Here is an 18,045-nt window from a genome sequence, read left to right on the forward strand (position 1 = left end):
ACTGTAACAATACTATAATCTGCTACACAAAAACGCTCCCAAAAACGCTCGGCATGTTTAGAAAACCTCTCTACACATGCCTAGAATCGCTCTGAAATCTGCTTCAAAAACCTCTCGCGTTTTGCGGATCTGCTAGCGGTTTTAGTGTGCACTGGGCCACAGGGTGGCTTTCTCTGTGTTCTCCTCTCCTGTGCAAGAGTTCAGGTCCACTTTAAATGTATTAGGTAGGGTTAGGGTCCATACACACGCTAGATAAAAGTTGCAACAAATGCATAGGCAAGCAAAAGTGACATTTCACACCATGCATGCGCATGCTCTGGAACAATGTCATTTGGACCCCGGCCAACTGCAGGATATCTGTCCAATATTCGTTGAAACCTGAACTGTTAAACTGATTAGATTAACAATTGTCTTCATCCGCCTCCTAAATAATGATTTTTATTTTTTTACGAATCCCAGTTTTATTTTTGGTTTAAAAGCTAAAAAATTAGGTTTAGCGTTTAATTATCTCAGCTGAATGACAGTCTTTTAGTGTCTGAATCTACAATCTATGAACTGAACCTTTTTTTTTTTTTTTGTTCAACACAAATTTTTATTTGAATAAAGTTGCATAGTATATACATTCAGAACAAGTTGTATTCATAAGTAAGCACATTAAAAGCTCAAGTCAAGTATTTTTTTTGCAGCGTAAGATTAGGTTCCATATTTAAGGTGCATTGTAGAAAGAATTTTAGCATTATTACTGAATGACATCATATAAACCATGTTATTGTTTATATTGTAACATAACATAACATTTAACAGGAGGAAAACTAGGAGGGGGGATAGGGAGTGGGTGAGGGGGGGGGGGGGATATGGGTGGGGAGGAAGGGAGGGATAGGTAAGGGACAAAGGGCAGGGAATATATTGCTATTAGGTTTGTCCTCTTAGATATAAGTTTTTTCTATACGGTTGAAAAATCGGGTCCCAGAGAAGAAGAGCAGAGTGCATATTACGTTTGTTACAATTGTAGGATTGTTTTAAAGTTGGCCTAAGGTCCTAGTTAGGCTGGGTCTATAGTATCTAAAGTGTTATTGTATCATGGAGGTTCATAGTTCAGAAAGAAGGTTTCCCATGGATCCCATATTTTATCATGTTTGGATTCTGTATCCCGGAGTCTAGCTGTTAAAGATTCCATCAGCTTGGTCCAATTAATTTTAGCAATAATTTCAGGCATTCTAGGGATAGAGGTATTGCGCCAATATGAGGCTAGGGACAGTCTAGTGGCGGTTAAGATATGTGTGATCAATCTCATGAGGTTCTTTCTTGTTTTGGGAACAGGTTTACCCAGTAACATATATATGGGGTCCATGGGAATTGATGTTCCTGTTACTTTCCATATTAAAGCTTGGATATCAGTCCATAGAGGTTGTATTATAGGGCAATGCCAAAATATATGTTCTAAAGTGCCCAATTGATCACATCCCCTCCAGCATTTATTAGTGACTTCAGGATATATTTTAGACAATACCTCAGGGGTTTTATACCACCGGAATAGTATCTTGTAAATATTTTCCTTAACATGTGTGCACATGGATGTAAGTCTAGCATTTTCCCATATAGAGAGCCATTCTTCTAGGCTTATAGTATGGCCCAGAGCTTGTTCCCACTTGGACATGTATGCATGGTTAGGTTTGATAGTACCAGATTTGTCTAGAAGTAACTTATAAATCGAAGAGATAAGACCCTTTTGGTGTCCTTTGATTTTGCATAGATGTTCAAAGGGGGTATAAGTATACGGTGGGTTAATTCCTTTAGAAATAGACTTCAGTAGATGGTGAATTTGGTTATATTCCATAATAGTTTTAGTGTTTAGTCGTATTTTCTCTCCTATTTTTTCTTTAGTCAAGATTTTTCCAGAAGATAAGTCCACCCATTCCATAAAATTAGTGTATTTAAGACTGTACCATCTTCCCATGAATTCTTCTGACATTCCCGGAATGAAGGCCGGGTTTCCCAATATGGGATATAATGGGGATATGAGGGATCTAAGGTGAGCTGTTTTTACAGTTGACCGCCATATTTGTAGAGTGAATTTCATAGTGGGAAGTAGTTGGGTCAATGAGATTTTAGGAGGGATCTGGGGCCAGATCAAAGCTGGTAATGAAATGGGATAAACACTCATTGCTTCAATGAGGCCCCATTTGGTGTATACATTTAGATTGGACCACTCAGGTATTTGTCTTAGATGTGTGGCTTGATAGTATAGCTTTAAATTGGGTAGCCCTAATCCTCCCTGTTCCCGGGATGTCATTAGGATCGAGGCATTAGTTCTGGGACGAGAGTTGTTCCACACAAACTTTAGAAAAGCACGTTGTAGTAGTTTGAGTTGTGAGGATGGTACTTGGACCGGTAGGGTCTCAAATAGATATAGTAGGCGGGGCAGTATATTCATCTTAAGGGAATAAATTCTACCTATCCAGGAGATTTTATAAGCTGTCCATTTGTGGAGGTCTTGTAGGATGGATTGTATGAGGGATGGGAAGTTTGTTTTGTATAGGGTAGAGTAAGTGTGGGTTAGAAGTATGCCTAGGTATTTAATGTTGTGTTTCCTCCAATTGTAGTGGAAAGATTGTTGTAGATTATTCAGTAACGTCTGTGGGATTTTGATAGGGAGGGCTTCTGTTTTTTCTTGGTTGAGTTTAAAGCCTGAGATGGATTCAAAATCTTTCAATATTGAGTGTAATATAGGGAGTGAAGTGTGCGGTTGGGTTAAAGTTAGTAGGATGTCATCCGCGAATAGGGAGATCTTATATTCTTGGGATCTTTGTTTAATTCCTGTGATGTCGCGGTTTTGTCTTATGGCACACGCCAGGGGTTCAATACTAAGAGCAAATAGGAGGGGGGGAGAGTGGACATCCCTGGCGTGTGCCATTAAGAATTGGGAAATGGGTCGGAGATGCGAAGGGAAGTTTGACTGAGGTGGATGGGGAAGAGTATAGGAAGTGTACCATATTGAGGAAGGGTCCCCTGAATCCTTGATGTTCCAAGACTCTGAACAAAAATGGCCATGATAGCCTATCAAAGGCTTTTTCTGCGTCTAAACTTAGGAGCAGAGAAGGCTGGTTGGATCTGTTCATCAGTTCTATAAGGTTTATTGCCTTTCTGGTGTTATCGCCAGCTTGGCGTCCGATTATGAAGCCTACCTGGTCATTGTTGATCAGAGAAGTTAATATAGGATTCAGGCGATTGGCCATTACTTTGGTGATAATTTTAAGATCTGCATTAAGGAGAGAAATAGGGCGGTAACTTTGTGGGAGTTGTGGATCTTTCCCCTCTTTGGGTATCATTGTAATAAGGGAGGTTAAAAAAGAAGTAGGGGCTGATTGGTTATCCATGAATGTATTAGCAAGCTGGGTCAAGTAAGGGGAGAGGATACTTCGAAATTTTTTATAGTAGGAGTATGGAAGACCGTCTGGTCCAGGAGCTTTGGAAGAGGGGAGGAGTTTAATTACCTCCAAAATCTCTTCATTTGTTATGGGGGAATTTAGGAGTTTAATATTCTCTTCGGTTAACTTTGGTAGGGATAGTTGGTTTAGGAACTCATCAATCTTAGATAGATGTGTAGAGGGCCAGGAAGGCTGAGGGAGATTATAGAGTTGTCGGTAGTAGTCTGTAAAGATTTGAGCGATTTTTTGGGGGTGATAATGAATGGTTCCTTGGGGGTCTTTTATAGAGTATAAGGATGGTTGGGACGATTTTGGATTCAATTTACGTGCTAAAATGGTGTGTGGCTTATTCCCTCGTTCAAAGAAGAGTTGTCTAGTCCATCTTAGGCTTTTTTCTAGTTGTACAGATTGGATTGTCTGTATTTCATGTTTAATGGCCTGTATAGCTGAATAGTGTAGTTGGGAGGAGTCGTCTCTATATGCAGCTTGTGCTTGTTTAAGTTTCGAGTGTAGAGTTAGGAGTTTCGAGCAGGACATTTTTTTGCGTTTAGTGGCTTCTGAGATAAATGACCCCCTAATAAAGGCTTTATGTGCTTCCCATAATGTTCCAGGGGACGAGACAGATCCATCATTAATGTTAAAGTATGATTGCAATTCTTCAGAAAATTTGGCGAGGAAGTTTTTATCTTGTAGTAGGGTTTCATTTAATCTCCAGAAGTTTGGCTTATGGGGACGAGAAAATAAGTCGATCTCAACATTGACCGCTTGGTGGTCTGACCAAGCAATCGGTTGTATATCAGCTTTTTTCAGTAGAGGTATAGTGGTTGCTGTGGCGAATAGATAATCCAAGCGGGAATGAGATGCATGAGGGGGGGAGAAGAAAGTATATTCTATGGAGGTGGGGTTAGAAATTCGCCATAGGTCTAGGAGCCTATGTTGTCTTAAAAGTATTCTAAATTTACGGGAGTTGCGACTATGTGGAGATTTAGTAGTTCCGCTTAAAGGAGTGTATCTATCCTTAAGGTCTGAGAAAGCTAGATTAAAATCCCCTCCTAGCAATAGTGTGCCTGTGGTAAGTTTGGACAGTTTTCTAAGGAAAGTGGTTAAAAATGATATTTGATTTTGATTAGGAGCATATACGTTAGCTAATGTAACAGATTTCCCATATAAGGTGCCTATGATGATTAAATAGTGGCCTTTGGGATCAGGAACAGTTTTGGTGATTTGCAGTGGAAATGTCTTTTTATAGATGATAGCTACTCCTGCTTTCTTCTTAGGGCCCGAGGCCAAACACATCCCAGAAAACAGTCTATCATAAAGGCGAGGTTGGTCTTTTTTACACAGATGAGTCTCCTGTAGGAAAGCTAAGTCAATATTCATCCTTTTTAAGTCTCGAAAGAGAGAAAACCTCTTCTGGGGTGTGTTTAAGCCTTTAGTATTTAGTGTCATAATATTAACCATGGTATAGCTTGAGGTAGGTATGCAACTATGGCTGGAGGACAAACCATTCTAACCTGAAAAAAAAAACATAAAAGAAACCGAACAATAATAATAAGAGATTCAGATAGTATAGCGTATGCGTAGTACCAGAAAAATGTGCCACCTTTAATCTGGTGGCTAACTTTAGGGGCAGCATAAAACTGTTGCCTGAACGGAGACCGCCTCAGGTTGACTGCCTGCCGAGGCAGCCAGGCAAGTCGAGGATTGGTCCCCCTGAGGTACATGAGAAGTCCCAGGAGAAAATAGGTGGTGGTCCACATAATCAGTGGTATTAGGAGGTAACAGGGGGAGTCACCATCCGCCGTCCGCTGCAACCGTGCAGTGTCGGCAAGGAGAACTAGGTGGTTGGTAAGTCATTGCTTTAAAATAAAGAGCAGAAGGTTCAGATTCCAAGATGATGTCCTAGCGAGGAGCAGCAAAAACTGTAGTTCATTCCCCAGATGGTTGGTCTTCCATATGATTTGTGTTGTCTGGGAAAGTGATACTGCGGATAGGGAGTTTAGTCCATTCAGAAATGTGCCGTACTTTCCTTGGAGGTGAGGATATAGGTGAGGAGCGAGGTAGAACAGTGGAGGTAGCAGATAGTTTAAGGCCTAGTTGTTTGAGAAACATGGGGGCATCATCAAAGTCAGATAGAGTCAAGATCAGGCCTTGTTTGTTTACTATTAGGCGAAAGGGGAATCCCCATTTGTAAAAGATTCCAGCTTCTCTGAGCAGCTGTGTGACCGGCTTGAGGGCCCTGCGTTTTGCCAAAGTTATTAGAGATAGATCGTTATATATGGCAATATCGTCCCCTTTAAATGAGATAGTAGATTTGTTTCTGAGGGCTTTGAGGAGGGCATCTTTAGCCTCATAGTAATGAAGTCTGGCAATAATGTCTTTTGGCCTCTGGGCACCAGGTCGGCGTTCCCCCAAGGATCTGTGGGCTCTGTCTATTCTCCACATTTCATCCGCCATGTCAGGGAGTAGTGAGTGAAATAGTTCTTTGAGGTAGGCCTCGATACGCTCATTTGTCAGAGACATAGAGACCCCTTTGATGCGTACATTTTGTCTCCTCTCTCTATTCTCCATGTCCTCTTGTGCTGTGCGAATAGATTTTATGTCGGTTTGCATCAGTTGCTGCTCTTCCGATAAGTCAGCTTGTTTTATGGCTAGGGCATCCATCTTGTCTTCTAAGGCCTGTGTACGCTCCCCCAGCCCTGATATGTCAGTGCGGAGTTCTTGTACTGCAGTGAGGATTACGTTCTGCAGGGAGTTATGGAGGCTATGGTAGTGTTTGTCTAGTGTTTGTTCTAGGAGCGCAGCTGTTAGAAGCTGTGTGTTCCCCCCTGTACTCGCCTGGTCAGCCGAAGTTAGGCCTGGAGGATCTGCGTGGTCGGCGCCATCTTGGCTGGGCGGGTGACGGAGGAATTTTTCCATGGCGCCCGTTGTTGTGGCGCTTTTCTGGGCTCCCTTGGTGGCCATATGGTGCTGGGGGGCGTGTGGAGGTCGTCTGCCGCAAAAGCGCCGGTCTTTGTAGCTGTGGGAGCGGAGGAGGCAGCGGTGTGCAGCGGCGGCGGACGGAGCTCTCTCCCTATGCGTCCATCCCGGGTGACTCGCGCATGCGCCTCACTGAACCTTTTTTTTATCTATTCCATGCAATCAGAAGCTGTTCTCTTCCAAGAAATAGTTTTATGGCTGTAATTAGTTATCCGTGAGAGTTACACTATACAGTAGTCCTTCCGACTAGAGAGAAGCAGTCATTTGCATACCTTAATGTTTAACCTCCTAAGCGTTACGCAGCTCAGGACTTTTGCCAGTTTGTGCCCCCCAGAGATCCCATGCCTGAAAACCCTTTAGCTAGCACTAGTAGCTGGCTAGTACAAAAGCCCGGCACCCAGATCCCCCCTGATCCCCGCCGCTCCTCCGTTTATGCATTACCCAGCCTGGATCCAGCGATCGGCGCAGCCTCCCGGCACAGCTCCGGTCTTCACTATGGGGAGGATAGCACATGGCGTTATGACGTCGCCGACGTCATGCGCAAACCTGACCTTCCCCATAGAGAGACAGAAGCTGTGCGTGGAGGCTGCACGATCACTGGATCCAGGCTGGGTATCGTATTAACGGGGGGGGGGGGGGATCAGCGGGGATCGGGGGGCGCCGGGCACTTGCACTAGCCAGCCTTGTGCTAGCTAAAGGGTTTTCAGGCATGGGATCTCATTAAATCTGCATGGGGGACTCCTGGGGCCAGGAAGCGGTATGCCCGGCACAGTGTGGGGCATAACGCTAAGGAGGTTAACCTTCAGTGAGAAAAAGAATAAAACTCAACACAGCCTCATTCTATGTGGTAACAACACACTGTACATACAGGTTTATCTCATCATGTCCCGTGTTTGCTCAGGTACCCTTTAAAATGTTTTTGGAGAGATATTAACCATTTTACATCTAGACCTTGTTTTCAGCTTACAGACTAGACGGCAGTTTTCACGGACAACTGAACGCGACAGGTGGAGGTTGCCATATTTATTTCCTTTTAAACAATGCACATTGCCTGGCTGCCTTGCTCATCCTCTGCCGCTAATACATTTAGCCATCAACCCTAAACAAGCATGCCGATCAGGTGTTTCTGACAAAAATCTGTGAAGATTAGCTGCATGCTTGTTTCAGGTGTGAGATTCAGACACTGGTTGCAGCCAAAGAGATCAGCAGGACTGCCAAGCAACTAATATTGTTTAAAAGGAAAAATTCATATGTCATTTTAAAGTCTTAAAGTGAACCAGAGATGAAGGACCCTCATGTACTGTATTTTACCATATATATCAGTGGGAACATTAGAGAAAATACCTACCCTGCTTGTTATCAGCCCTGATAAAATCCCAGACTGAGCATTCAGTCTGGCTTTGCTCAGGAATCATTATAGCCGAGTCCGTCTTCTCTGATGTCTTTTCAAACCCAAGCCTGCCCCCTTCTGGCTCTGCTTTCCTGTTCTGTATATTTGCAGCATCACAGAGAGCAGTGATGAGATGGGAGGAGCCGATAATGTAAGGGTATATCGAAAAATGTTTTTTATCTAGATTTGTTAGTCAATGGCGATTTCATTTTGCACACAGCTCACTAAATTATATGCTTTTCTGATGAACTGTGTTTTGCATGGAGTTTTAGAAAAAAAAAAAAACGGCACACCAGAGCAGCGAAAATACCAGGTATAGTATTTATTTTATAAATCTATCGGGGGACAGGTTTATCTTGCGCCAAAGCATTCATCTCTGGTTTCCTTTAAAGAGACTCTGTAACAACAAAAACCTCCCCTGGGGGGTACTCACCTCGGGTGGGGGAAGTCTCGGGATCCTAATGAGGCTTCCAACGCCGTCCTCTGTCCCACGGGGGTCTCGCTGCAGCCCTCCAAACAACCGGCAACAGACCCGACTGTCAGTTCAATATTTACCTTTGCAGGCTCCAGCGGGGGCGCTGTGGCTGCTCTCGGCTCAGAACTACACGGAAATACCCGATCTCAGTCGGGTCCGCTCTACTGCGCAGGCGCCGGAAACTTGCGCCTGCGCAGTAGAGCAGACCCGACGGCGATCGGGTATTTCCGTGTAGTTCGGAGCCGAGAGCCGTCAGAGCGCCTGCGCAGGAGCCAGGAAGGTAAATATTGATGTCATTATCGGAGGGCTGCAGCGAGACCCCTGAGGGACGGAGGACGGCGTGGGAAGCCTCATTAGGATCCGGAGGCTTCCCCCACCCGAGGTGAGTATCCCCCAGGGGATCTTTTGACGTTACAGATCCTCTTTAAAGTTTTAGCTTTGTCCCTACTTAATCAGAAATACTTTTGACACCTAATTTATATGTATAGTTTTTATAGTTTTTTTTTTTTTTTTTTTTAGGAAAAAGTAGACTAAGGCCTGATTCACACTACAAGAGCTTTTTAAATGCTAGAGATTTTAAAACCTCTTGCTAATGCAATGCTATGGGGGATTTTTACAAAATCACATCACTCAAGCGAGAACACTCACATAGGATAACATTAGCAAGAGCTTTTCAAATCACAAAGCGCTCAGAAAAGCTCTTCTGGTGTGCACCAGTACTTAGGCTGGATCCACACTGTAAGCACTTACTCCCATTCACTTTCATTAAAATTGCTGTAAAAATCACGTAAAAAGTGCAGTGATCGCGCAAATTGCATATGCAGCGATTTTTACCGTGATTTTAATGAAAGTGAATGGGAGTGATTTTTTTTTTTTAAAAAGCACGCAATCACAAGCGCTCAGAAAAGCGCTTATAGTGTGGATCCAGCCTTACTTTGTGTGATATTTTTTTTTCCAGGCTTAAATAATAAAAAAAAAAAATTACAGTTTTTCTCAGTTTCACCCATTATAGTTTTAAAATACTAAGTACCGTATATACTCAAGTGTAAGCCGACCCGCGCATAGGTCGACCCCCGCCCCCCAACTTTTCCCTTAAAAAAACTGGATAAAATGTTTGACCCGAGTATAAGCCGGGGTAGGAAATGCCACAACAATGGAGCAATCACCCACCAGCTGCAAGTAACATTGTAAGCATGTATGCAGTTTCAGTCTACAGACACTAAAATAACCTCAGGTGGACAAGGATTCCACTCTCCAGTTCCCAAATAGATTTGGCATATTTTTTATAAATAAATCAGATTCTGTATTGTAAAGTACTGCAAAGTCCAGCAAAGTATGCAGGCTGGATCATCTCCCATTATAAGTAATACTGTAATGCATAAAATCCATTTCAGCCATTTCATGTGACCCTAATGCCAGAAAAATCTCACTGCACGCAAACAAATTCATATTAGTGTATAGTACGTACTTGCCGTATATATGTCTACGTATACTGGTATGTCCCCATACATGCCCCCCAGCATATGCAGTACAGCACAGCTCCTCTTTACGGCACAGCTTCTTTCTGAATTAATGTTATCTGCGGTGCAGGTTACCTCCCAAGTGCTCCCTCTTCCACATGCGGGTACAGAATTGTGCAGAATGCTAGGTGTAATGGTGCGGTCACCTCTGAGTCTTTCTCCCTGCCACCTGACCTCTTACCAGAGGGGAGCGATGTATGCAGTTTTCGGCTTCCCACAGGCCTTTCTACCTGCCCCCGTTCACCAGAGAATGCGATCCATCTTGCTTTTGGCTTCTCCCCGCTGTTCCTCCCAGCAGGCGGCATATGCAGTGAAGCGCATAGCGGAGTGTTCGATCTCCCATCCATGCTGCCTGCCGGAGTCTCGTATCTATGACGTGCGCACTGCCTGACGTCATAGATACGAGACTCCGGTAGGCAGCGTGGATGGGAAAAACGCTCCGCTACGAGCCGCCAGCGGGGAGAAGCTAAAAGCAAGATAAATTGCATCCTCTGGTGAGCGCTGGCAGGTAGAAAGGCCCGCGGGAAGCTGAAAAACTGCATACATACTGCACCATTATGCCTAGCATTCTGCTCAATTCTGCACCCGCATATGGCGGAGGGAGCACTGCGGGGGTAGAGGCAAGGAGGCACTGGGGATTATTCAAAGTAGAGACTCGAGTATAAGCCCAAACCCCCACTTTTGGACCACTTTTTTGGGTCCAAAAATTCGGCTTATACTCGACTAAATACGGTACATAATTATCATCAATTTTATTGAGCTATTCATACATTTATCACAAAACCGTAATGATGTTGCTGGCATAATGGGTGGTGATGATATGTGGTATGTTTTGCCCCAGGTGAGTAAAGCGTTTGTCCTTTTTACCTCATGTATCCTCTATAACCAGTACACTATCCAGCCACTGCTTGTTGGCAGCACAGATGGGAGTGGTGTTATGCTGGGAATACACCAGACGTTTTTTTCATCAGATAGATGGTTCCATAGATAATTTCCGACATGTACGATATTCTTTTCGATCGTTTTTCTAATCGATTTCTCATATAAGTGAATGGAATTAGAGTAGAAAAGATAAGAAAATCGACCAGAAAAACACATCGTGTGTACCCAGCATAAGTCTGTGGTTGGCTGAACGATGGGTGGTGGCGTAAATTTCTAGAGGAGTGGACTGTGGGGAAGATGGGAGTTAATGACATCAAAAGCACTTGTCCTCCAGTTTACCAGCATGAAATGAGATTTACATTTTAATATATGTACATTATATAGTTTACCTGACTATATTAGTGTGGTGGCTGGATGGTGTAATGGTTAAGGGCTCTGCATCTGACACAGGAGATCAGGGTTCAAATCTTGGCTCTGCCTGTTCAGTAAGCCAGCACCTATTCAGTAGGAGACCTTAGGCAAGTCTCCCTAACACTGCTACTGCCTATAGAGCGCGTCCTAGTGGCTGCTGCTCTGGCGCTTTGAGTCCATCAGGAGAAAAGTGTGATATAAGCGTGGTCTTTGTCTTTATATAATAAATATATACTGCCTCAGCCATTTACTTTGTAAGTTATAATAATTTACCTGGCTGATCCTACAGTAATGGATTGGCAGTGCTGGAAGGAGGAAGTCGAGCTCACCAAGGGCATTGAGGCTTTCCCCCTTCCTTCCCACAGAAGTGATGTGTCAGCTGTTCTCTTGCTACTCTCAGAGCAGGATCATCCACCAGGCAATCTAGGCAGATGCTTTTAGGCCTAGTGGGTGTCAAAGGGCTCACCTGCCACCTTCTCTGACCTCTCCCCACTATAGCTTACCAAAATCATCACAAGAGGGTGCCAAATCTACTACCTTGACTACGTCCCCATTACATCTCAATCGTTCCCTGGGTACTCTGGTATCAATTCGAAAGAACCACATACCTACGGTAGGTGGACGATGGTGCAGGATCCCTAGGCAATAGTAAATCCACAATCTAAAGGAGGGATCCGCACACAGACTTGCTGGAACGTCATGAAAAATGTATTGCCCCGTCACACACAAGAAATACATGTGACCATGTAACCAAGGAATGTTTCGGGGCCAATATGGACCTTTTGTCAAGGCATGGGACAGACAAACATGTAGACCAACATTGTGCAAACTGTACAATAAATAGCCTCAAAACTGGAAATCACAGACCCACTCAGCAACAAGCTCCACCCATAACAGGCGGGAAAGCCAAATAAAAAATTAGAAAAGCGTTAGTGCTGTCAGTTTAAATGTATTGGTGTTGGTACACATCACTGAACTGCAATGAGGGGAGACGTTACAGTTGAGTGATATGTACCAAAACATTTAAAGTGACAGCACTAACGGGAGCATTTTGGACTCCTTAAGAAACTGGAGTGTAACAAAGGTACTCGCAAGCCAACATAAAAATCAGCTCAAAAATGCTTCTAGCATCTCACCTGCGTCTGGAGCTCATGTCCACCGGCTCATCATTGATGTTCTCCTTGCCGTGTCTCCCCATTGGCCGGGTGTCCACGTGTGGCCGCAGGTTCCCGTTCATCTTTTCATCGTACAGTTTCAGCCCGTCCTGTTTGGTGGAGTGTTCGTGAGGCAGTTCCAGGCCAGGCAGGTCCTTCCGCTTTAGAAGAGCCAACATCTTCAGCCTCTCCATGGCCTCGTGTCCCTCCATCTTCAGCTGCTTGGCCAGAACATCCTCACGATCATCAGGCTGCTCAAGGCCCCTCTTCAGGAGGTTGAGGCGAAGAGCTTCTTCCGTCACTCTGTCCATCCTAAAGACAAATAAACCATGTCAGTAATCAAGGTTTTAACAAATCACCCCAAGAAGATGGTCACAAAGCAAATCTGGAAATGCATAATTCTGTGCCAATTTAACAAACACAGACAAACACAGAACATTTATATTGCGCTTTTCTCCTGGCGGACTCAAAGCGCCAGAGCTGCAGCCACTAGGACGCGCTCTATAGGCGGCAGCAGTGTTAGGGAGACTGGCCCAAGGTCTCCTACTGAATAGGTGCTGGCTTACTGAACAGGCAGAGCCGAGATTCGAACCCTGGTCTCCTGTGTCAGAGGCAGAGCCCTTAACCATTACTGCATTCAGCCACTAGTTTTCAGATACCAACCCCAGGTATCTCAGATCTGCAAACTTTTGTCCTCCTCTAGTATTAGTTCCTTGTTTAATGTATACAAGATTTCTCACATGCTTCACCACTCCTCTGGAATCTCCTTCCACAAAACATTAGTCACTCTCTAACCTTTGAAATCTTTAAATGCTTCCTCAAAACTCATTTTTTCTACCCATACCCATATAAACCATACTTAAGCCATCCCCCCTTTGGTCAAGTAGTACTCCTTACTAGATAAGCTAAAAACACACTGCCTGTAAATATGCCTATTATATCCTACCCCACCTTCTCCCCTCCCCCCATTCCTTTAGATTGAAAGCCAACATGGGCAGGGCTCTCTCTCACCAGTTTGTGACTTGCAATGTTATTTATTGTATTCATCATGTTACATTTGTCACTGTAATTACCAATTCTGTATTATGTACCCCATGTTGCTTTCTTACTTTGTACAGCACCATGGAATATGTTGGTGCCCTATAAATCAATAATAAGAATAAAATAATAATAACCCCAGTTCTGAATACCAGGTAGTCTTACAATGTTTCTTGACCTTTATCATTGCATTATAAAAAAAAAACAAAAAAAAAACACCAAACTCCAAAGGCTGCAGTGAATTTTTGCAACAAAAAGGGGAAGAAAACAAGAACAAGCACTGAGATCTATAATGTGGCTGGATAGTATCAGAACGGGATCAGACAGTGCTGGGATCTATAATGTAGAGAGGTGACTGGATATTATTATCAGGACAGCATCAGACAGTGCTGGGATCTATAATGTAAAGAGGTGACTGGATATTATCAGGACAGGATCAGGCAGGGCTGGGATCTATAATGTAGAGAGGTGACTGGATATTATTATCGGGACAGGATCAGACAGCGCTGGGATCTATAATGTAGAGAGGTGACTGTATATTATCAGGATGGGATCAGATAGTGCTGGGATCTATTGCTGGATACACACCAAGCGTTTCCACGTCGAATGCGTCCGTCGATACACGTTGGTTCGATTATTTCCGAGCATTTCCGAACGCATTTCGATGATTTTTAGGTCGATTGCCATGTAAAGTATGGCAAATCGACCTAATGATCCATCGACGCTTGAATCGGACATGTCGGAAATAATCGAATCGATGCGTATCGACGGACGCATCGAACACGGAAACGCATGGTGTGTATCCAGCATATAATGTAGAGAGGTGACTGGATGTTATTATCAGGGCAGGATCAGGCAGGGCTGGGATCTATAATGTAGAGAGGTGACTGGATGTTATTATCAGGACAGGATCAGGCAGGGCTGGGATCTATAATGTAGAGAGGTGGCTGGATTTTGTCAGGACAGGATCAGGCAGCGCTGGGATCTATAATGTAGAGAGGTGACTAGATATTATCAGGACAGGATCAGGCAGGGCTGGGATCTATAATGTAGAGAGGTGACTGGATGTTATTATCAGGACAGGATCAGGCAGGGCTGGGATCTATAATGTAGAGAGGCGATTGGATATTATCAGGACGGAATCAGACAACGCTGGGATCTATAATGTAAAGAGGTGACTGGATATTATCAGGACAGGATCAGGCAGGGCTGGGATCTATAATGTAGAGAGGTGACTAGATATTATCAGGACAGGATCAGGCAGGGCTGAGATCTATAATGTAGAGAGGTGACTGGATATTATCAGAATGGGATGAGACAGCGCTGGGATCTATAATGTAGAGAGGTGACTAGATATTATCAGGACAGGATCAGGCAGGGCTGGGATCTATAATGTAGATAGGTGACTGGATGTTATTATCAGGGCAGGATCAGGCAGGGCTGGGATCTATAATGTAGAGAGGCGATTGGATATTATCAGGACGGAATCAGACAACGCTGGGATCTATAATGTAAAGAGGTGACTGGATATTATCAGGATGGGATCAGGCAGGGCTGGGATCTATAATGTAGAGAGGTGGCTGGATATTATCAGGATGGGATCAGGCAGGGCTGGGATCTATAATGTAGAAAGGTGACTGGATGTTATCAGGACAGGATCAGACAGGGCTGGGATCTATAATGTAGAGAGGTGACTGGATATTATCAGGACAGGATCAGGCAGGGCTGGGATCTATAATGTAAAGAGGTGCCTGGATATTATCAGGACGGGATCAGACAGCGCTGGGATCTATAATGTAGAGAGGTGGCTGGATATTGTCAGGATGGGATCAGACAGTGCTGGGATCTATAATGTAGAGAGGTGACTGGATATTATCAGGACGGGATCAGACAGTGCTGGGATCCATAATGTAGAGGTGACTGGATATTATCAGGACAGGATCAGACAGTGCTGGGATCTTTAATGTAGATTAGTGAATGGATATTATCAGGATGGGATCAGACAGTGCTGGGACCTATAATGTAGAGAGGTGACTGGATATTATCAGGACAAGATCAGGCAGGGCTGGGATCTATAATGTAGAGAGGTGACTGGATATTATCAGGACAGGATCAGGCAGGGCTGGGATCTATAATGTAGAGAGGTGACTGGATATTATAAGGATGGGATCAGACAGTGCTGGGATCTATAATATAGAGAGGTGACTGGATATTATCAGGACAGGATCAGGCAGGGCGGGGATCTATAATGTAGAGAGGTGACTGGATATTATCAGGACGGGATCAGGCAGGGCTAGGATCTATAATGTAGAGAGGTGGCTGGATATTGTCAGGACAGGATCAGACAGCGCTGGGATCTATAATGTAGATTAGTGAATGGATATTATCAGGATGGGATCAGACAGTGCTGGGATCTATAATGTAGAGAGGTGACTGGATATTATCAGGGCAGGATCAGACAGCGCTGGGATCTATAATGTAGAGAGGTGATTGGATATTATTATCAGGACGGGATCAGACAGCACTGGGATCTATAATGTAGAGAGGTGACTGAATATTATCAGGATGGGATCAGACAGTGCTGGGATCTATAATGTAGAGAGGTGACTGGATATTATCAGGACAGGATCAGGCAGGGCTGGGATCTATAATGTAGAGAGGTGAACTGGATATTATCAGGACAGGATCAGGCAGGGCTGGGATCTATAATGTAGAGAGGTGAACTGGATATTATCAGGACAGGATCAGGCAGGGCTGGGATCTATAATGTAGAGAGGTGAACTGGATATTATCAGGACAGGATCAGGCAGGGCTGGGATCTATAATGTAGAGAGGTGGCTGGATATTATCAGGACAGGATCAGGCAGGGCTGGGATCTATAATGTAGAGAGGTGAACTGGATATTATCAGGACAGGATCAGGCAGGGCTGGGATCTATAATGTAGAGAGGTAACCAGATATTATTATCAGGATTGGATCAGGCAGGGCTGGGATCTATAATGTAGAGAGGTGGCTGGATATTATCAGGACAGGATCAGGCAGGGCGGGGATCTATAATGTAGAGAGGTGACTGGATGTTATTATCAGGATTGGATCAGGCAGGGCTGGGATCTATAATGTAGAGAGGTGGCTGGATATTATCAGGACAGGATCAGGCAGTGCTGGGATCTATAATGTAGAGAGGTGGCTGGATATTATCAGGACAGGATCAGGCAGGGCTGGGATCTATAATGTAGAGAGGTGGCTGGATATTATTAGGACGGGATCAGGCAGGGCTGGGATCTATAATGTAGAGATTTGACTGGATATTATGATTAGGGCAATCAATGATATAAAAAGAATTACTATTACAGAATATGGTAAAGAAGGTCTTCACACAATATAGATGACTGAGATCTAAGTTTACAACTTTGGACTTCTGCAGACAAAGTTTGCAGACAGAAGAAATAAAAATAAAAATAAAATGACAATTGGTGACAACGGGAGCTCAGAAATGCCCTCCATTCTTTGATCAATCAAGCAGCAGCACAAAAGACAAACTGTCATTACATCATGATTGAGATCAGCTTCCTGCAAAGATCTACTCCATCTCCAGTGGCAAGCAAGGGGTTAACAGGCAGACTTCACCATTTTATGGAGTGCCCACAGCAAAGATGGAGGTGCCAGGCGGTGGCTGCACCTGTTCCTTGGCATGACACATGCTCCGGGGGAGGGAAGAGGAGCCCTGAGACATAGAATGGCGGAGCTGTAATTTTATGGCTGCTCCAGGCATGCAAGACATTTCCCAGCAGTTTCTGAGATAAAGGCAGGGGGAACTGTGATCACCAGGCAAGCCTGTGCTACCAGTCTACGAGGACAGTGACCCTAAATATCCTATACTGCAATACCTGCCAGAGGGACAATGTCTCAGCTCAGCAAACACTATTCATCTCTCTGTACATCACTAGAATTCTGTATATGCATCTCTCTACCCTCTCCATACAGATATCCATCTCTGGGATCCCTCTATGCATCTGTCCAATCTCACCATCATTTCTAAGCAATTCCTCAATCTCTCCATCACTTCTGTACAATTCCCCAATCTCTCCATCACCTGTGTACAACTCCCCAATCTCTCCATCACCTCTGTACAGCTCCCCAATCTTTCCATCACCTCTGTACAACTCTCCAATCTCTCCATCAGCTCTGTACAACTCTCCAATCTTTCCATCAGCTCTGTACAACTCCCCAATCTTTCCATCACCTCTGTACAACTCTCCAATCTCTCCATCAGCTCTGTACAACTCTCCAATCTTTCCATCAGCTCTGTACAACTCCCCAATCTTTCCATCACCTCTGTACAACTCTCCAATCTCTCCATCAGCTCTGTACAACTCTCCAATCTTTACATCAGCTCTGTACAACTCTCCAATATTTCCATAACCTTTGTACAACTCTCCAATCTCTCCATCACCTCTGTACAACTCCCCAATCTCTCCATCACCTGTGTACAACTCCCCAATCTCTCCATCACCTGTGTACAACTCCCCAATCTCTCCATCACCTGTGTACAACTCCTCAATCTCTCCATCACCTCTGTACAACTCCCTAATCTCTCCATCAGCTCTGCACAACTCCCCAATCTCTCCATCAGCTCTGTACAACTCCCCAATCTCTCCATCAGCTCTGTACAACTCCCCAATCTCTCCATCAGCTCTGTACAACTCTCCAATCTCTCCATCAGCTCTGTACAACTCTCCAATCTTTCCATCACCTCTGTACAACTCTC

General features: G+C 44.2%; 1 protein-coding gene across 6 annotated transcripts in view; it reads right to left on the reverse strand.

The window, feature by feature from the left end:
* GATAD2B (GATA zinc finger domain containing 2B) overlaps positions 1-18,045 on the reverse strand; it is an 82,773-nt gene that overhangs the window by 20,738 nt on the left and 43,990 nt on the right. For all 6 annotated transcript variants that reach the window (XM_068252434.1, XM_068252433.1, XM_068252432.1 and 3 more), the window contains exon 2: positions 12,222-12,551. In XM_068252434.1, the coding sequence (XP_068108535.1) occupies positions 12,222-12,550 (329 nt within the window). In that variant the 5' untranslated portion in view covers position 12,551. The remainder of the gene's footprint in view (positions 1-12,221; positions 12,552-18,045) is intronic.

The sequence above is a fragment of the Hyperolius riggenbachi genome, chromosome 9 (assembly GCF_040937935.1).
Source record: "Hyperolius riggenbachi isolate aHypRig1 chromosome 9, aHypRig1.pri, whole genome shotgun sequence".
In the NCBI taxonomy this organism is placed as follows: domain Eukaryota; kingdom Metazoa; phylum Chordata; class Amphibia; order Anura; family Hyperoliidae; genus Hyperolius; species Hyperolius riggenbachi.